The sequence below is a fragment of the Teleopsis dalmanni genome, chromosome 1 (genome assembly GCF_002237135.1).
Source record: "Teleopsis dalmanni isolate 2A chromosome 1, ASM223713v2, whole genome shotgun sequence".
NCBI lineage: Eukaryota > Metazoa > Arthropoda > Insecta > Diptera > Diopsidae > Teleopsis > Teleopsis dalmanni.
Genome location: NC_051846.1, coordinates 54,555,895 through 54,577,878, shown reverse-complemented (window position 1 = coordinate 54,577,878; position 21,984 = coordinate 54,555,895). Strand labels below are relative to the sequence as shown.

The 21,984-nt window shown below is 27.4% G+C and overlaps 2 protein-coding genes and 1 long non-coding RNA gene across 9 annotated transcripts in view; 1 reads left to right on the top strand and 2 right to left on the bottom strand.

Annotated features, from left to right (window-relative positions):
- Positions 1 to 3: 3 nt before the first annotated feature.
- Positions 4 to 4,430, bottom strand: LOC119673383. Its single transcript, XR_005252048.1, has 3 exons — positions 4,345 to 4,430; positions 146 to 154; positions 4 to 78 (listed from the first exon to the last, which is right to left on the bottom strand). It is a non-coding gene; the product is annotated as an uncharacterized LOC119673383 (long non-coding RNA).
- Positions 4,431 to 7,253: 2,823 nt separating this feature from the next.
- Positions 7,254 to 19,502, top strand: LOC119673278 (opsin Rh3-like). The gene is made up of 4 exons (XM_038084538.1): positions 7,254 to 7,368; positions 7,463 to 7,648; positions 7,922 to 8,268; positions 18,702 to 19,502. The coding sequence occupies exons 1-4, from the start codon at positions 7,307 to 7,309 to the stop codon at positions 19,241 to 19,243; spliced, it is 1,137 nt and encodes a 378-aa protein (XP_037940466.1). The 5' UTR covers positions 7,254 to 7,306; the 3' UTR covers positions 19,244 to 19,502.
- Positions 13,416 to 21,984, bottom strand: part of LOC119673279 (E3 ubiquitin-protein ligase sina) — a 27,737-nt gene continuing 19,168 nt past the window's right edge. For 6 of the 7 annotated variants that reach the window (XM_038084539.1, XM_038084543.1, XM_038084544.1 and 3 more), the window contains one exon: positions 13,416 to 15,001. In XM_038084539.1, the coding sequence (XP_037940467.1) occupies positions 13,674 to 14,570 (897 nt within the window). In that variant the 5' untranslated portion in view covers positions 14,571 to 15,001 and the 3' untranslated portion in view covers positions 13,416 to 13,673. Of the gene's footprint in view, positions 15,002 to 17,054; positions 17,093 to 21,984 lie in introns of those variants that run through there. The other variant, XM_038084545.1, reaches the window with a different exon arrangement.

Genomic DNA, 21,984 nt, shown 5'->3' with positions numbered 1-21,984 from the left:
TTGTGACGGTCTACCGACTTATAGAAAAAAGAACAATTTTAAATTGTTATCACAATGAAATCAGTTGGAACACAAAAACTTAAAAAAAAATGACAAATATATTAGTTTTGTTTTTTTTTGTTTATTTTTTTATTATATTTCTCACAGGTTATAACTATAAAAAAGAATAAATAGAATGATTTAAAATTATTTCAATACAAGTTAAAAGTGGCTAAGCAAAACCTTTTTTTAATTAAGTATTTTTAGAAATTTAATCATCAGATTTGCTGGAAGCATTACTCAGTGACGCAGCGTTGGTAACGTTGACGGCGTGTTGCCAACAGACATCAAGTCAAAGAAATGCCAATACGGAGTGCAAAGTAATAATGAAAACAAATTAAATATTTTTATTTAGTTTTTTTTTATTTTGTTGTTATGTTTTGCTTTTTGCCTTTTTTTGTTTTTGTTTTTGCAGATAACAGCAAAACCAGAACCTAACCAGAGCCAGTGGCAACAACAATAAAATAACATGGAGAACATAAAATAGAGAATAACCAACATTAGCTAATTTTATTTTTTAAACCTAATTTTATAATTTGACCGAACCAAACCAAAACAAAGGCAGAATTGCTGAAATTAATGAGGAATTATTGCTGCATGCTGTCACCACTTAAAACATAAAATAAAAAAAAATAATATTTAAAAAAAAAAGGTTAAAAGATGTTAAATAAAAAGGTTTGACAGTAGTGAGCTTTTAACTATTTTGGCAGTTAAAATTGCATTGGCGCATGTGGGGTAGTGAAAAATGATAATTAATTAAAAAAAAATTGTTTATTAATTTCAGTTAGTTATAAATGCATTTTTTTTTTTGCTAATATAAAGAAAGTATTAAAAAATTTTTAGCTTTATATTTTTGTTAAATATAAAACGGATTTAACAAAAATTTTAATCTCATTTTTTCATGAATCCCATGTTAAGAGTAGAAGGAAATTTTGTTTGAGGATTTCCTTCATGCAATCGTATCTGCCGCAGCTGTGGTGAGAATGATGAAAGTGCCTCCCACCTGCTTTGCTTCTGTACGGCACACGCACGGCGCCGGCTTAACATTTTAGGGGCTTTCTTTTTTGAGGATCTTGGGGAACTTCAAGACCTCCCTTTAAATAACATCATAAGCTTTGGCAAAGGTTCTAGATGATTTTAGCCCTTGGTTCTTTTATAATGCGGTAGCATAATCGGCCTATAGGCCTAAGTGAGTTCCCCTAGGATTGCCAGGGGATACTATTTTATTATTTTAAAAATTAACATCAGGATTGAGCATAAACGTAGAAGTTAGAGGAATTTTAGGGTTAACTGGAGAATCAATCATTTTTTATAAAGCAAACTATTCGATAACCAAAATGTAACATTCAAATTTTAATGATTTTTTCATAGAAACATCGTTCAGGACTTCAAAGCAACAGGATAACAACCATCATTGAAATTAGATGTGGATAGCACAATAGATTTGAAGTTTTTTCTGGCAAAAAAAAAAAACAAAAACTATCAGACTCATGATTAAACCACATCTGAGAATGATATGTAAAACATTATTATATAAACAAACCACCAGACTAAAGTTAAGACACAGTTTTTTAAAAAGCAACACAAACAACTAAAATATTCTTAAATATTTCAAAATATTGTGTTGAGACGAAAGGTAAATAATTCTTGGTATTTAATAAATACAATTATACATAATACATTGTTCACACTTGGACTTATCGAATCTCTTTAGTGTATTTTTATATGTATTTTTAATGAGTTTTATATGAAAAATTGCATATACTATATTGCTGCATATGGTATTTATTGAGTTAAGTACTATAGTGTGAACATTGCATAAAGTTTTGAATTATAAACGGTCAAAGTTTACATGAAGAACAAAACGAAGGAACTATTTTTTTTTTTTCATTGATATATTTATTGAATTTTTCTAAATAGAGAATTGACAATAATTTTACGAATCTTAAAAATCAAACATGTTTGCTATTATTATTATTGAGATATTCATATTTATCAATAACTTTATGTTAAGGCGTTTTAGTGCAATTGCAGAAGATAAGTGTCGAACATGAGGATTTGAATGCGACTTGAATCTCTCTCGGAGTTTAGGAAAAACTATTTGATGAAGAGTAACTTGCAAGAAAATACTATACTGATTATTTTTAAATGTTAGAATCACATACGATCAGAAGACCGATCTTCACAGTATAATCCTTTTCACTTAACGTATTCTACAACTGCATTTTTCCTATCAAATTACAGAAGATTAAATTTAATTACATATTAAGGCCGTGTGCGAGTTCGAGTACATTGATGGTAAATTGAAGGAAATAGCAAATTAAGCTGGTATGGCAGCGAATGTTGGTATTTACCAGAATTTCGAGTAAGGTAAATTAAAAAAAAATTAGGTAAATTAGGTGTCAATGTGAAAATTTCATAAGATGTTTAATAAATAAATAAATAAATTTAAAAACTTTAAACTAAAAATAATAAATAAGTGCAATAAATAAATAAATATTTACATAAGAATACGAATGAACGGGGTTCTAGCTCCCAACAGAGAGGAGCACTGCGATGATGATTAATCTTTTGTGCTGCAACAGACCCTAACCGAGCAGAAGACATTCCGCCTTCCGAATGAAGGCCAGAATGTCAGCCGTTGAGAACCTCCTAATGTCAAAGGGGAGAGCAATTCTCGACCCAGTGACTTCCTCCTAGCCCAGATCAAGCCTGGGCAAATATTTACATATTTACAAATATATTTATATTCGTAGGAAATTTCAATTTATTTTACCTCAATTTACTCGAACTCGCACACTGCCTTAATGTTATTTTTAAAAGTTCAAGTTAAAATAGCAATTTAATGTGAATTTATTATATCATTAATTTTACTTGCTTTCTGACTTAATTTTTAATATTATTGGTATATTTTTCCGAAGGAACATAAAGCCAATCTCAAACTCTATTTCTGCACAAAAACCACAACACAAAAACTGATAGGACAAGTTAAGGGCAACGTAAAATTGTGCTACAATTATTTTTGCATTACAATCACAAAAAAACCTATCATTTAAAATCCATTTAAAAAGCCTATTTGAGCGTTAAAAAAATGAATTAAAACTCCAACAAAACACCAATTGCACGTTAAAGAAAAACAACAACAACAAAACAGCCAACATTCTTACATTGTTTTTGTTTATTTGTCTTATAAGATTTCCCTTCCTAATGCTTGCATGCATGTGTGATATGTAAAACAATAAAAACAAAACAAAACACACAACACAACATAATGTTCACTAGCAAATTCCAATCAGTTTCCTATAAGTTGCTGTTCGGTTGGACTGAAAATGTTGCCATGTATGATTAAACAACAAAAGCAAATACCGGCCGGTTTTTTGCTTTGTACGGTTTGTGTTGTTTTTGTTATTTTTGTTGTTATAATAACAAAAATTTTTTCCTTTTCATTTTCTCCATATAATTTGATGTTTTTCTTTGTTTTTGTTTGCTTAAGTGTTGGCTTTGGTCAGTTCACATTTTGTTGAATTTTCTTGGTCCACATGAAAATAGATATGCTGCAACATATAATATACATAAGCATAAAGTGGAATAAATTTTCATATTACTGGCCGGTTAAACTTGTTATCTTTAAAGTTCTTTTGGTTAACAACAAGACAAAAACAAAATAAAACACAGTTTTGTACATGCGAAGACGACGGTATAGACGGTAACGACGTCATCAAACCGCGACGCAACAATATAAACTAGTTTTGTATTTTCACATTTCCTTTGCGCTCATCCATTTTTTAGAGGACATACATATGTGATTGTGTTAGACCAACGCGCATGTGTGTTCGTATGAAATGCAATTTAACTTGGCTTAAAATGAAGTGAAAAGCATAAATAGAAATTGGTTTCTTCAACATAATTATAACAAACATTTAATTTAGTTATGATATTTAGTTATAATATTGCAATTGCAAATGCTTTTAATTGAAATTTTTTTCTTTATAACAGCTAACACTCCCCGTAAATATTTATTTAAATACAGCCACAATTAAATTAAAATTAAACTTTACAGTTACAATTGCACTCCAAATTTGCTTGATGAATGATTTTTCTTTTCTTAATATTTTACTCTAAAATTTTTTTTTATTTTATGCATATATGAACACAAAAAAAAAAACACCGGTAAATGGAAAATACGCAATTATTTTTCACATTTTTTGTTTAAAATAATTATCTGATAAAAAAAAACTCAATTTTCATTAATGAAATTTGCTTTCATCGTAATAAATACTCTTATTAGAAAATAATTCAACACACTTCAAAATTAACCGCGCGTTTCAAGCGAAAAAGTTGAAGCTCCAACCCCCAACAGCGAAGACGAAATCAGACTAAAAACAAAAACGTTTGCTTGTTGACATCGAACTTGTGTTGCGTTTAGCGTTTGTTTATGCAAAAAGTTGTGAGTTGTGTATAACACAAAATGTGTAATTACACAGTAATTGTTACTTGCTGTGGTAAATAAAATATGGAAAAGGTAAGTTGTATTTTTCAAATGTGAAATTTATTTAATAAAATAAAATAAAATAATAATTATTTTATTAATTTTAAAATATAAAATGATGATATATTTTTAATAATGTGTGGTGTGAATTTTGTTGTGAATATTGTTAGTTTTATTCAAAATTTATTTTGAGGAATTTTGCCAAGTGGTGAAAAACTGTAACGTTTAAAATATTTAAATTTGTGGCGCAATGTACACGATAGAATAAAGAGGATGACGAAGATATAGTTTTAGCAACATTAATTTATGTTAGATTGTGGTCCTGATGATGACTCTCAAGAAGAGAAATATAGTATATAATAAAACAATATTAAACGTTGAATTATTTAACAATTATTTATTTACACCCGGATTAAAAAATATATAAAAACCATTTCAAATTTAAATTAAAGTTAATCAAATAAATTCAATATATGTACATATATAGTAACTCTTTTTGTTATTAATAAATTCATTTTAAATAAAATGAAATTAAAGTTGATAAAATAAATTCAATATAAATGAAAAAAAATTCAAAAAAAATGTAAAATATGATAGAAAGAGAGAGAGAGAGAGAGAGAGAGAGAGAGAGAGAAGTAACTGTTTATTCAATTATTTACTAAAATAATTTAATAATCTTAATATCTTATAATACATATTACAACTGGTTCAACACTTCTTTGTTAGAAACTGTTATAGTAATAACAATCTCTTAATATCTCAAAATATTTTTTACATACATATGTATATAATAAGTTAAATAAACATAACGGTTTTACATTAGATATAATTAAAAAAAATAATAATAAATAAAAATAACTTAAATGTTACCAAATAATTTCAAAATTTTAATTTTACAGCAGAATAACTAAAAGTTTAGCAGGATAGCAGGATACAGCAGTATCTTATTAAAGGGGGATCATGACCATTTTAACATTTAGACAATACTTTTCGCTAAATGAAGCATTATTTCTTTTTTCAAACTATTTAAATTTATAATAAGATTTATTCAACAAATTATTGTCGTAATTTTTGTTTTTAATTTACGAAATCCACATTTTAAAATACTTCAGATCTGTGGCAGAAGAGATATGTAGAGGAGTATGATTCGTCTTCAAGATCATCTCAAGAACTATAGCTAAATAGGTAAATAGGTAGAACACAAAAAATTGAGTTTTAACTACCTTTTATTATTTTTTAAAAATATATCGGAAATAAATATATTGTCAATATAAGTTGTAATTTAACATTATTTTTAAGATGGAAGTAACTATTATATTTAATAGAAATTAGTATATTTCATAAAAAAGTTTTAAAAAGTAATGAACTACAACAACAAAAATTTCTTTTTATATTATTTTAATTAATTGAATTTTTGGCTGATCATACAGTTGCTTCGAGTATTGCCAAATATCCATCATCAGTAGTTTTCAAAATAATCCTTCTATTTAATTATTTGTAAATAATTTTTTCAGACTACAAATACCTAGAATCGAACTCGTGCCCTGCCAAATTTAAAGCACTGAGTCAGCGCTCAGAGTCAGCAAAGTCGTACTTGACTTTTATGTTCGCAGATTTTTCTGACTAACTTTTCCAACTATCTTTGGTATCTCACCTATTAAGAACTGGTATTTCACTTTTGAGATCTGAGATATTCCTGTGGTATATGCTTCCCTGTGGTACCTCTTGCAGTACGTGTCTACCAGCTCTTGAAGAAATGAAATCAGAATACCTGATGTGTTTTTGTCCAGGTCTGGCCAGAACTAGGTTTAAGCTTCTGGGGGCCCCCTTCTTCAACTCACTTAGCGATATCTTCAGCATTAGCATTAGCCAGATTCTTCCCTTTCTTAATGCCTCTGGCTGGTTCTAGGTTGACCCTCTATCTACTACCCACTATTTTTTGTGGAATCAAAACGGCTTTCCTTTTTCTTTTAGCTAATTGGAGAGGATTCGTCCTCCCTCCACCACAACTAACTAACTAACATATGCTTCTATTTAAAAACTATTTTTTGTTATTATTATTATTTAATATTTTTATTATAATCTAAAAAATAAAAGTTCAAACAATCAGACACATCTTTAATGTCAAAATTTGTGTATTTTAAATGAATTTTAATAATTTTAGTTGAACACTTTATTTACACAATGATCCCGTAAAAAGTTAAGTTACTCCACCTTGTTACAAACAGTTATCCAATATTTTAAAAATAATCAACACGACTTATAAATATTTTATAATAAACTGTTTATATATTTATAACTATTAAACAGTCAACTCAGTTCACTCACTAATTCATTTATTTAACTAAAAATGTTAAAGTTTTTGCTCTAACCTAGCTTTCTTTTCACCGTCAATGTAAAATAATATACTTAATATTATTGATCACTACTTTGCTACTGACTTATATAATAATTAAATTCGGTTATATAAAATCACATATACAAGGTGAAAGAACTTACCCTTAAAATAGTTACTTATTCAACTAATCTGTTGTTGGATTTGACCTACAAAAATTCCAAACAAATCACTGTTAAAAAAAAGCTTAATCAGCAAATACCAACCAGCCGAGGTTTAACCGTTGGCTAATCCATTTAAATCCGACAATTTTTTAAACAATTACAAAAAAAAAGTTATTCTATTTAGAACTGCAAATTTTCTATAAAAGCTGCGCATTTGTTAGCAAGCACTTCTGTCATTGTTGGCCAAACAGTTAGTGAACCGGAGCGTCGGCCGGAGTTATGGACTATAATATAACCAATTTATATGGAAATGTATCAACAGTTTTGCGCCCACAAGCACGGTATATAATTAAACATTCTTTAATTTCTTTTTTTTATATTCTTTTAACACCGTTTTCTCATAATATATTAATTTTTTTTATGTATTATTTGTAGAGTCGGCTCGGAGGGTCGTCTTATTGGTTGGAATGTGCCACCCGATGAGCTACGTCATATACCAGAACATTGGCTAAAATATACTGAGCCGCCGGATTCTATGCATTATCTTTTAGGTACTCTTTATATATTTTTCGCATTATTATCATTAACGGGAAACGGACTTGTGATATGGGTTTTTTCCGCGTAAGTTATCATACAAATATATGTTTAATAACAAATTATCAAGTTCTATTATGCATTAATCTTGATCATGTATTCAGATCTCTAGTCGCTAATTGAACGTAACAAGCACAACAACAAAAAACTATAGCGCCGAATGGGTGGTGACAGAACTTCAATTTCGAGGACCCAGTTTTTTGTGTTTATTGAATTTAATTAGTGACTGGAAGTCTGGACACAAGATTAAGATTAATGTAATGATTACTAACTTAAATTAATTATATTATTTCTTTACAGTGCCAAATCATTGCGTACACCGTCCAACATACTTGTCATAAATTTAGCTCTCTGTGACTTCTTCATGATGAGCAAAACACCAATATTCATCTATAATTCATTTCATAAAGGATTTGCGCTTGGCAATTGGGGCTGCCAGATTTTTGGTATAATTGGTTCTTATACGGGAATAGGCGCTTCTGCTACAAATGCTTTCATTGCCTACGATCGTTACAATGTCATCACACGACCAATGGAAGGAAAAATGACCCATGGCAAAGCTATACTGATGATTATATTTATCTATATGTATGCTACGCCTTTTGTGGTTGCTTGTGCTACCGAAACTTGGGGACGTTTTGTACCAGGTAATTACTAATATAATCATATTTTTTAAATGATATATGTTGAGATATAATTCCTGTTATTAGATAATAGTTTCATTATAATATCTGTTAGGTTAATGTTGATTCAGATTTTTATTATGAAAAAAAAAACCATTGGAAGCTTTAAAAATCTTTTAAATATCTGGTCACATTTTATGGGCAGAATATGTTATTATTATTAAAAGATATTTTGTGTCATCTATTGTTTCTTGCAATACTATAATGCGTTACATTTACTGTCTCTTATTTCTTATAAAATACTATTACTATTTACTATTCGAGAAATACCTTTAATTTTTTTGAATTTACCGTTTTTATGGCGGGATCATGGTTCATGGTTTGGCTCTAATTCGATTTTTTTAGTTCCTCTTATGAATCTAGAAAGAGCATGAATATCACATATGCTCAAGTCATCATAATCTAACAATCTTAATCTAGTTATTGAGAATGCTGGACACTTTATCTGTTAAAGTGATATATATTGTTAAAATTTGACAGCTGATTGATAGGTTGGAGGACATGTGGTGGCCACCTGTGTTATACGCTATAATGAACCCGATCATAAAATGCGCCAGTCCACTGTCAAATTCTTTTACAATGCGCTTTGTTACCTTGCAGGTTTCCGGTTTAGGCTATTTACTTTTGTGGACAGATTTCTCAAAGTAATTGGCTCTACAAAGAAATTTTTGCATAACACAAAAAAATTGATTCACTATATCTTAGTTTTTAAGATATTGCTATATACAAATCAATAACTCATTTATTCGTATCTTATTCTATTTATTAAAATTATTTGCTGTTGTTGTAAACCGCTGCAACCTGTAAGCAGATAACATGGAAGGATGTGCAAGATGATTACATGGGTGGGATTAATATTATTTCATATGATTTAACTCTTGTTATTGCACAAGTTCTGTAATCTGTCAGATTCTTCAACAAAATTCTAATCTTATAATCCTAATGTTGTAATTTTAATACCTTCCTAAAAACCTTAGAGTTTATATAGTTCTTGAGATTTTTATTTTCTCTTCTAAAAATTGTCAGATAATTCTTGATACATAAATTGTTTTTAAATTTAAATAAATCCGACATGTATTGGGTGATTTCTAGGAGTGCTCAACTGAATGAGATCAGCTTATATTGATCAGTGAGGAGATTTGTTCAAGAAACTTAAGATTAGAACCTGGCTGTAGGGCTGATAATAATAAGATACTTCTTTTATAAGTAACTTTTCTTACTTCTGCTCCTAATTTAATTTTCTTTTGCTCTTCAATTTTTACATTCCTCTAGCTTATATTAAATTACTGATATTAATTGGGTACTGGAAGATCTTATTTTAATTGTTCAAATAAATGATTTTCTAGTCAATGCAATTTGAATGTTATTATCATATTATTTACTACTTTTAAAGTTGTACTAAAAATTAATTTCAAATAATTTAATTTAATTTTAAATTAAATTAAAATTATTTTAGTTGTTTTGGATACTGTCAAACATCCATCAGCAATGGTCTTATGAATATCTATCTATTGGTTTAATTATCCAAACATTATTTTTAAACTTATGATAGATATTTTACGGTATTTAAAACAGCTTTATTTAAAATATCTTCCAATCTTCTAAAATATCATTTAAAATATCTTCTAATTCTTATATTTTAATAATTAAAAAATGAAAAAAGAATTACTTTTTTTTAAATTTATTTTTGTATTAATTTGTTTCATAATTATATTATTTATAAGAGATCGACTAACCTATACGTATTATGTATATATAAATTTGTATTTTTTATATTTATTTATTATTTCATATTTAATTGTGAGCGTTTTTTTATATATATGTATATATATACCTACATTATTTTTATTGTTTTGATTTATTTGTGTAATTTTCTTATATTATTTCAAATTCAATTCATGTAATGTACAAAAAAAATTTCGTTCACTTGTTTATTATTTTTGCTTAGTACTATTATTTTTTGTCTTTTCTTATAATATTATTTATTTCATAAACAAATTTATTTGCTTTAATATATTTAGAAAAACATAAACAAAATTATATATATTATTTATACAAATTCAAAGACTCACTTTTAAACTGAAAGTGCTAAGTGTTTGTGTAAAAATGAGATGTTCTTAATTTAATAAATATATGATTAATGATTTAAAATATCTACATTTAATACTAAAAATAGTAGAAAACTAATAAAAAAAATTATTTTTATTTATAAATCAGTAAAATTAGTTGAAGAATTCATTTTTCAATGCATATAAATCAAAAATGATTGCTACTAAATTAAAGATTAATTACACAAAATTATTTCGATATAAAACTTCTGACTGAAATTACAATTTAAATATATGTATATGTTTAAAGAATTTTCTTTTTTTTTCAAATTTTAAATTAGTAATAATTTGTAATAAGCACTTTTCTTTAATTTATGTAAATAATTTGTACATATTTTAAAATTTAATTGAAGTCTTTTAGATTTACATAAAACCATATCATTAAACTGATGATGTACAGTGCAATAATTTCTTTTTTTAATTAGTAAAGTCAATAACCTATAGTTGCAAATCAAAACAGTAGATATTAACATTCGATCTTATGGAGTAAAATTAATTGTATGTATGTTAAACAAATTTAATATAAAACATGTAATTTTATTAGTAAAACCTGTTGACTTGAAAGGAATACTAAAGCAGCTACGCGTCTAACATTAAATCATCCTGTTTATACTATGCAACTATACTATTTTTTTAACTTTCTTTCTAAGCGAGGTAAACTTGTTTCAAGTAATTTGCAATTGATGCCTATATAGAGATATACTCGTATATAACTGATAGCTAATTTGTTGCGAATGTGAAAAATGTGTAAAGTGGGTCACATTCTTTATGTATCTTTATACAATAAATAGAGAATGAATGAAGAATAATTAATAATCAATCTTTTTGAAAGCCAATTAAAGGCATGGAACCATCATCAGGTTTAGAACAACTACAAACAAATTTAAATTGAACATTGGTTCAATAATGTTTGTTAGTAAAAAGTTCAATATATATTGGGCAATAACTACTACTACATAGTTATCACAAGTTTTACTTTTAAGAAAATGCGTAAGCGTTCAGTTAATATGGACACTTTATCCAGAATTAAATTGGTTTATTTCTTTGTTTTATACATTGTTATATTGCGAAGTAAACTTCTTTAATAACAATGAAGAAAACTAGGTATGAGCTTTCAGATTTTAAAGCAACCATATAAAACGTTTAAATGATTTTAGTCAATTCGATAAACATTCGAAATCTTAGATCTGTTTAAAAAAATTCATAAAAAATCGCAATTTAATTATATATGTAACAATTGATATTTTATCAATATTAAAAACAAATTACACATATCAACAACTATGATTAAAAATAATTTTAAACCTAAAAAATTCGAAATTTATAGAATATACAAGATGGATTCCTTAGTAAACAGAACTTTTTAATAACAGGTACAGTTTAATAGAAGTTTTTAAAATTAGTAATCTTTAGTAAAATCATCTAATATAAACGTATGCATTTAAAAATAAGTCTTTGTAGTTAGGCCCCATCTATTTGCATTACATACATCGACAAGCTACAACAATGGATCTGATTCGGCACTGTGCAATTTTATCCTTTTCGGAAAATTATATTTACAAATAAAAAGGAAAGCGTTTATGTAAAAGAAAGGTATACTTTCTTATCGACAAATCTAATCGCAAATAGGGAGTTTCACTACAAATATCTATTCTTAAAAACACTGTTTACTTTAAAATCCATAACGAATAAATACATTTCCAGTGTATAGTATTATGTTACAATAAATTTTCCTTTCCTTTCTGATATTAATTTATTAACTTAAAGACTACACTGTCAAGTTTTTAGCAAATTTGTTGCAACACCAACTTATTTACAATGACATATAAATTTTTTGTAGTTGCCAAAAACCTGCAATATAAATTTTCATAGCAAGTTTTGGCTGACAAATTTTCTGCTAATAAAACTTTTAAAATAATTGCCTTTGTAGTTTTGGTTTAAAACAATATACATTTTAAGTGCTTTACTTTTTAAATTAAATATGAAAGAAAACTTTAAATATGAAACAAAATTTGTACTTTTCAATAATATTGTTTTTAAAATTTAACTTTTTTGATTTATTGGACCGCACATTTTATATAAAATAAGACATAAATTTTATATAAAATAAAACAAAATTTTTATATAAAATATAAAAGTTATACAACAATATAATATAGTTCGTAGGGACAATTTTCAAGTCATACTTTTTAGATAATACAATTCAATAACAAATTAAATTTTTAAATGTTTTTGCGGTCTTCATGTTATAGTTTCTATAATATTAAAAATAAAATAATAATGATTTGATTACATTTTAAATTTTTCAAACTTAATAAAATAATGATTTTACAATTCAGATAACTTTATAAAAAAAACTAACTTATAGTCTTCTAAAATATTATGTTTATAAAGTATAATTTTTAGTTAAACTTATGAGACTGAGATTTTTTATAAATAACAAAACATATATAAAAATTTAGACTCATTTCTCTTAACAATTAAAAAAAAAAAAAACAATGATAAGTACCTAATAGATTTTAGGTTTTGTTTTATAATGTGAAAAGTACAATTATTATTTAATTTCAATCCTTTGCTTTCTTTGTTCTTATTAACCATTAAAAATAAAATTATTTACTACGTTCAAATTAAAAAAAAAAATTGATTAAAATAATATATATCATTTATAGATCATATAATATAATTAATAATAGTTTCAAGTGAAATAGTTATTTGTTTTTAAATTATAAATTAAATTATCGCAGTGATAATATTAGAAATGTTAAAATGTTTTAAGTTTAACTTATACATAAAATAGAACTTAATGAATTTAAACCAATATAAATAAAAGAATTGAAATAAAAAATATAAATAAAAATATATAAATACAAAATCAAAATAAACAAAAGATTTAAAATAATTAAAATAGAAGTCAATATTTATGAACTTTATGAAGTAATAATAATAAAAAAAAATCAAGTAATAATAATTTTAAAAATATTTTAGTGGTTATGCATTATAAATCTAAAGGCAAATTATTATTCTACTAGATGTTTATTTTGTGACGTAAATACAATAAAGTAGAGTAGCATATTCATATTTTTACTTATGGAATTGTAAAGTTTTACATCGAAATAATTACTATGCATAATTCTAGTTACAAAGTTAAAATAAGTCATAAAATCACTTTTCAGACAAATCGTTTTAGAAACGTTTTTACTATATAAATCATTAAAGTCGATTGTTTGTATGCATTAGTAGTAGTGTGTGGTGTTAAACAGCTTAAACAATCGAAATAGTTACGTTAATACCAAGATTTCCATTATCGGCAAAAAGCTGTGCTATAGACGTGTCAAATACTAAGCAATCAGAGTTGTGTATAGCAGAAGCGACGCCTTCGTGTATTGAACGAGGCATTGCTTCCCATGTGAGACGGCGTCTATTGCCATTCAGTTCTAAACGATAAACGAAATTCTCAGCTTCTTTACGTGAACCTATTAATTGGACGATTGCGAAGAACTGTTGATGACCATCATATTTTTCTTGCTTCTCAAGCACGAGCATGAAATGGTGACCAAAGCATGATTGCATCATCACCCAATCGACTGCGCCAGGTAAATTAATATCGGTAGCAAGAAAAACAATATCTTCGCCTTGTAACGTTGTTATACTCTTGTGCGACATCATTAGGTGCTGCATGACTAGATCGAGAGGTCCTTGCCATTTACATGAAGCACCAGGGCAGGGACACAAATAAGGGCGACGTTCACATGTTTCTTCGTGTTCTGTTTTTTCAGTATAAACAAGTGATGCTGTACAACCATAACCTGAATGTTTACATGGAAATTTCACATTCGATGCCACCTTTTCCATTGCCAAATTTCGTATGTTAGCCAAGGGGCCGCGGCATGTTGGACAGCAGGTGAGCTTTGATCGGCATGAAACGCAAACTAGATGACCACTAGAGCATTGAAGAATTGGTGGCAACACATAATCAAAGCACACCGGACATTCGAAAAGAGAAGTCAAATCAGCAGACATACCACCATCACCGCCCCCGGCGGACGAAAGTGATGAGCTGGAGGATGATGATGTATTTGCTGAAGTATTGCTGATAGTAGTACCAGTGCCAACAACAGTCGGTGTATCACGACGTTTAGGGTTGATTTTGTTAGACATTGGTTTTGGTCTATATGTGATGGATTAAAGTTGGTTACCAAATTTGGTGCTAAAGCGTACAAGAATAATGATAACACCAGATGTGTTGTAATCGTTGTTATTGTATTTATATTGACTTTGGTTTTAGTGTAAGTATTTAGAATGTCTATGTCTTCTGTAGTTCGGCTTATTGTTGCAAATTTATTGACAATTTAACTGAATTGATTTGCGTTGTGTAATAACAAAAAATATTTGGCAGTTAACTGGCGGTGTGGTCACAAAACGAAATATACTATGGTTCCTTGTATGTTAGCCTTTCTGTTATTAATGTTGTTTAAGTTATATTATTAGCTAAATTTTTGGTAGTGCTGTTACGTTGATTAGTCTATTATATGTTTTATTTAAAAGTCCAAAGTCAGGATTCTTGTTTGCATTTCATTCGTTGGATTTTACTGGAAAAAGAAATAAAATTGTTAATCAAAATTGTACTGATAAATTTTTATTTAGTAATATATAAATTATATTTTTATTTTATCATATAGAAATATATAGAATGCGTAACACTGAATAAGTGGTCTAGCACACTGATTTGCACTAAAACTTTGGCAGATTTTAATAGGATTTGCAATCTTAAATTCCTCTTTATTAAAAAAAAAAAAAATATTTTCAAACATCAACAATGGCTTATTGTCTCTCCATTACGTTACTTCGTTGAATATATTCTTTGCCATATTGAATATATATTTTAAAATATAGAACAACATATATATTGTGACGAAATAATATTTTTCACGTTTTTAATAAAAACTGCAATCAGTTATTGCAGTTATTCAGTTATTATTAATCAGTTATTATTGTTATATGTGATATACAAAGGAATATCTTACATATTTATACAAGGCGTTACGTTAGCTCAAAAAACAAAAACAAAAACAAAAAAAACGTATGTATATCGAGTTTTAATAATAATGATCAATAATATATATTTTATTAATTTTATTGTTAAGGGATGTAGCACTGAGACCGTCGGGTTTATTGTGCCGCCTTCTGGGTTTAGAGTTGGTCTCTAAACCTTGTTGCGTCAATAAAAAGTAATATAGAACCTACTTTACAGAGTTTTATTGCCTCTTTGCCTCTTCAATAGGAATATACATTCCCATTTTAACAGCACATGTGTGGCTGACTCATCATTATTTTCTCAGAAACTATAGTTTGCATCCGTATGTATACCCACTCTCACAAGGTGGTATTTTAGTTTACATTGCCCTGTTAAGATTTTTGTGATGATTCTAAGTTTTTTTTTTGATAGGTTTATACAAATCTGGTATCTCCTATTGTTATAGGTACCAATAAGTGATTTGGATTGTATTAATCATGGTATATTATCCCAGTAATCCTTTTTGTTCTGGTTCTCCTTTATTTCTGTGAGAGAAAGAAGCGTACTATGTTCTAGTCCACAGAAAGTTTCCGGCTCCCATCATCGGTGTGGCTGCTCCTTTCATGGCTAGTTTGTCTGCGTGTTCGTTTCCGAGTACGCCAGTATGTCCAGGTACCCAGAGAATCGACACCTGATTTAATGCGCCCAGCAGATTTAGCTTGTCAAGGCAATATTTATTTATAAGATTGATATTAATATTATGATAGTATATTATAATATCAATACATAATATATGTGATATATATTTATATTCATATAACTAATTGAATTAAAGTAAGGTGCCGTTAGATACGTTTAACACCAAAAAAACCTGCAGTAAATAAAATTTTATAAATCATATGTTTGGATAACATCTTTATTTGTACATTGATTTTTATGTATTAAATACAATATCTCTTGAGCTAAAATTATTATGGGTTAATGGGTATAAAAATTAAGGAAATTTATTAATGTAAATAATTTAACTAATGCATCAGTAGTTTATTATTTCGAAAGTATAGCCTGTAAGAAAAGTCTAACTTAACCAACAACAGACCCTATAATGTTGATAACTTTTTTCTAGCTATGTTCAGAAGCTATTATATCGAAATTTGTACATATGCTAATTTCTGGAAAGGTATTTTTAATAAATTATATTAAATTGATTTATAATTTAAGTAATCGAGTAAGAGAAATAATATAATAAATGTTTCTAAAAGTATTTAGTATGTGAAAATTGTTATGAAATCATAATCAACCAGGGAAATCAAAGGGAATTAGTCTATTGTCTCCAGCCATATTTTAATTGGATTTTAGGTATCTTTTAATGGATATTTTTTTGGGTTACAGCTAGTACTATTACTAAAAGTTATAGTAAATTAATTTAATCCTCAGATATATTAAAAATAATGGAGTATCTATATATTCATATATTATATATTAGTTATATATTTTTAAAATATAACTATATATATGAGAAGTTAAAAGTTATGTTTTTAAGAACAAAATCGTTCCACTACTAAAATCATTTATGAAAAATATATATCAAATGTATTAAGAATGTAATTAGAATGATATATGATACATACAATTTACTGGATTCTTGCTATTTTTATAAATTTCATGAAGTTTTAAAAAAAATCGCATAAAATAATAAAATCAAATAAAAGAAAATATAACAAAACAAAAACAAAAAATAATATTCAAAAATACTAAATGAAATTGTATAATAAATAAGAATTAAAAGTAACTTAATTTCAATGAAAACTAAATTAGACTAAATTTAAAATATAAAACAATTTAAACCAAGTAAAAAGTATTTGGGATATTTATAAAATCTGTATTAATTTAATAACTTATACTAGATAATTTTTACAATTAACAAAATAAATTTAATGCAAAAGTATTATAAAAAATAAAATGGACCAGAGTTTATATTAGAACCAACAATTAACCATCCATTCGATTATAGCTATCCTTTCGAATATCTTGACTCAACCTTTATATTATGTGAAAATACAACTTAATATTATATATTCTTCTTGAGTCTCCAAATAGAAGTCTCCAAATATATCTTTACAAAGTCTTATCGTTAGAAAGCCACTAACTAATAATCTATCTACATAAATTTAACAAATGTACAGATTAAATTGCACGTTAGATGCTTAGATTTAATCCTCATGAATGTTAACCAATGTGTGTATATCAGTTGCTTTTGAAATTATACTTGTGAGTATTCTGCGATGGCACAAAACCGTCGATTTGCAAGTTTTTTTGGCAAAAAAAAAGTCAACTCAACTGGCATAGACGCCACTTCAAAGACAAATTTCAGATACATATCGAAGTCAGACGTCAAAATATGTAAGCGTTGGGATAGTGGCATTGAATTTGGTAGGACCTACCCATACATGGCGAAAAAATAAATATTACTTAATGTTTTAAAGAGAAATGTTAGAAAATAAATGTTTATCAGAAATTGACTTAAATTGCATGGTATGTTAAGGATGTATTTATTATATTTATATAAGGTGAAAATAAACTTAATCCTAAGTGTATAAAAATGTATATACATCTGCATAAATTATAATACGTTATATCATATAGACAACCATCACTACTTCATTACTTCTCACGACCTCGCTGTGATCGGGTTATAAGACTGATACGAAACATTAATATTGTTGGTGCAATTATGAATTACAGTATATAGTTTTATAAGAGAAGTATTAGACATTTAATTATGTTAAATTCATATCTAAAATACGTTCGAAACCTTTCTATAAAATATTTAAGTTACTTAATATATTGATATTTAAAACTAATTCAGTGAACTTTTAAGCTAAAATATAATGGAGAAAATGATTAATTTTTATTGTATTCACAACTAATTTTGTTTATTGAATAATAATGTTTCTCTTTCATTAACGTAATAATAATAATGTCAGTAATTAATTCCAGTGGGTATACAAGCATAATATTCGTATATTTTTCTCCACAAAAGTACATATAACGAAATACTTTTACAAGCATTTAAAAGCTAAAATCGAATCGAAATCAATATAATAATTAATAACAAATAATTATATTTACACCGCTTACATTATATTCACTAAATGAAGTATTTATTCATATTGACTTCAATAAAAAAAAAGTCATCACTTCATAAAGAGTCACTTTTTATTACTCCACGCCTAACTTAATTGTAAATAATTAAAAAAATTTCTTTGTTCTTGCAGAGGGTTACTTGACATCATGCACATTCGATTATTTAACCGATAATTTCGATACACGTTTGTTTGTTGGCACCATATTCTTCTTTAGTTTTGTATGCCCAACTTCACTGATTGTCTACTACTACAGCCAAATTGTTGGACATGTCTTCTCACATGAAAAAGCGTTACGAGAACAAGCGAAAAAAATGAATGTGGAATCATTGCGGTCTAATGTCGATAAGAGTAAAGAGACAGCTGAGATACGTATAGCCAAAGCAGCTATTACGATATGTTTCTTGTTCTTCGTTTCATGGACACCATATGGGGTTATGTCTCTTATTGGGGCATTTGGTGACAGAAGTCTTTTGACACCCGGTGTAACTATGATTCCTGCCTGCGCTTGCAAAATGGTGGCTTGCGTAGATCCGTTCGTATATGCTATAAGCCATCCTAGGTATCGTTTAGAATTACAAAAACGATGTCCATGGTTGGCGATTAATGAGAAAGCCGAAGTTTCAACTACTGCTTCAGTAAATACGGAACAGCAACAGACTACAGCAACGTAAAGGAATTACTTTTTATGATTATGATTTGAAATTATGGATATATAAAATAATAAACATAAACAAATAATTATAGATTATATCTATTTTTAAACCAAAATACAGAAATACGTTGACGAAATGGACTAAACAATGGATATGAATCATGTTAATTTACATGTATAATGATGAAGACCTATGCGGTATGGTCTACATATATACCAAATAACAATATTTTTATGTATAATTTGTAGAATTTTAATTTAACAGAAATAAAACTTTATTGCATTAATAATTTTAATTATTATATATTTTCAAATTACGATCATTATTAAGAGGAAGCTTTAAGTTTAAAAATGTAATGTATAAACAAAGATATAAAATTATATGCTATATAATTAATTAAACTAGACGTCTCCAGATTGTGTTAAAATATATTAAATCGATACACACATCGATAAAGTAATGCTTACAGTCTGGCAATATATCATTGGTCAATGATTAATAATGTACTGAGAGAGTGATTTTCATCATTTTGGCATAAACTCAGCTTTCACCACATTTCATCATCCAGAACATAATGAAAATGAGTTTAATTAAGTTAACCTTACTGGTTTTGTAATGTTATTGCATTTATTCTAGATTGTAATCGGAGAAAAATCACGTTAGTAAAGTCAGTATCTCTAATGGTACGACAAAGTTGAGAGCATACTATTCACATTTGATGTAAAACATTGGAGAAAGTGTAAACGAAAAAGAGAAAATAGGAGAAATATGAGTACTGATTGAGGTCATAGATCGTCAACGGGTTGTTGTGGCAACTAAAGTAAACAAGTGATAATTATTATAATTTGATTATATAAATAATTACTATCACCTCCCCAAAATTATTTTAGGAGTACAGCTCCCTACCATATGCATGGAAAATTTAACTACAATTCTTGGGTTCAACAGTTCACTCGAGAATACTTTCAAATTAATTATAGTTAGACCAATCCGTTTTGGGTTATGTGAATTGAAGAGGCTGCCTTATACCCATTTTAAATGACCAAAAATTAATTCTTATTAACTTTTAAAAATATATGATCATTATACAAATGCATATCTAATTTCGGTCGTGTTTGAAATAGTCAAATCATCAACACTTCTGAGACTTAACACCAATATCTCTCTAAGCAGGCATGTTTAAAATGAATAACTACAAAAAAATATTGAGAACTTATGTCATTTTATAATATAGTCTAGGTACCCATTCTAGTAAAAACTAAATTTCTCTTTCTATCATACCAGCCGCAGTTGTGGAGAGGATGATAGAAATGCCTCCCATCTGATTTGTTTTTGCCTAGCATGTGCGCGGCGCCGCCTTATTACTTTAGGGGTTATATTTTTTGAGAATCTTGGCGAACTACGAGACTTTCCTCTGAATAATAATATTATAAGCTTTGTCAAAGGTTCTAAGTGGTTCTAGCCACTGAGTTTTTAAATATACGGTAACGCAATGGGCCTATAGGCTTGGGATCGCAGGGATCATATATATTTTATATATAAAATTATATTATTATGTTATCTAAGATCTCCAATTATACAGTTTTTGGAAATTAAATAAGAAAAGACAATTTTAAATAATTTAACTTACATGACAGATCAAACTTGATTATAAAAGATAAATTTACACATTGAAGCCATTTATTCGGATTTCTTGAAAAACGGGTTGTAATATCTATATTTCGTTTACACTTTATTGAACATCTTACCAATTTTTATTGCAAAAATGCAATTATTATATTGTGTATAACAGATTCAGTAAAAATTGTTTTTGTGTATTAAAATGATTTTTTTTGCAATACAATAGTCTAAATGGTTTTTATGTGTACGATAAAATTTCATTCAACATTTAACAGGTTTTGAATTACCGATGACTGAACATAGATTATCTGTTCTCTTAAATATATATAGAAACTTACACCGGTAAGACTAACCAATATGTGAATAATAAAATTAAAATTATTTTAACACCATCTCCAAGTCACAGATATCATTAATCTTTTACGCATAACGTGATTTGCATGCCTAATTTTTTGAGAACCACAGCGGCTTTTACCCTACCACAAAGAAACAATTTCATATTAAAACTATATCACTCATAGTGTAAACAAATGCAGGTTATATGAGTATGTGATATGAAAGAAGTGGCAGGTAGATGAGAAGAAGACAGACAGCGGCTAAAACAATCATTTAGAGTTCAAAGTCACCAATTGCAACTTAAATGTTGACCTTCAAAATAATGCGATGACACTTAAGTATCAATATTTACAATACTTAGATACAAATGATAAGATTTTCTATAATAGTATTCAACTTTCTAAAATATGTGTAATATTTTAATATTGGTATTAATATTTTAAGTTTATATGTACATTTTGTAAATATATATAAATATAAAACCATTTTTTTTTATATTTAAAAATAAACTTTATAGTTTAATATGCCCTATTCACACATAACCACAACTTTGTTCTAATAAGGAAAGACATTTCTTTGTGAAATTGTCTGGATAAATTTTCCTACAGACTGGCACCTATCCTATGAATACTTCCACAGAACTGTCACTTTCGTTGACAATAATTAGATTTATTGCACCGTTGATAATGTTTATCGATTGTTATCTAACCATATGTTATATTATAGTCTCAATTGTAAAAAATTCTGTAAACAGACTCTGTTCATACTTCTATAAACAAAGTTGATAGATTAGTAGAACGTTT

What these genes read in the sequence shown, in the direction of transcription:
- LOC119673278 (XM_038084538.1), top strand. Translation starts at nt 7,307, where the DNA reads ATGGACTATAATATAACCAATTTATATGGAAATGTATCAACAGTTTTG. An exon ending in GTTTTGCGCCCACAAGCACG is followed by an intron (nt 7,369 to 7,462) that starts GTATATAATTAA and finishes TATTATTTGTAG; the next exon opens with AGTCGGCTCGGAGGGTCGTC. An exon ending in GTGATATGGGTTTTTTCCGC is followed by an intron (nt 7,649 to 7,921) that starts GTAAGTTATCAT and finishes ATTTCTTTACAG; the next exon opens with TGCCAAATCATTGCGTACAC.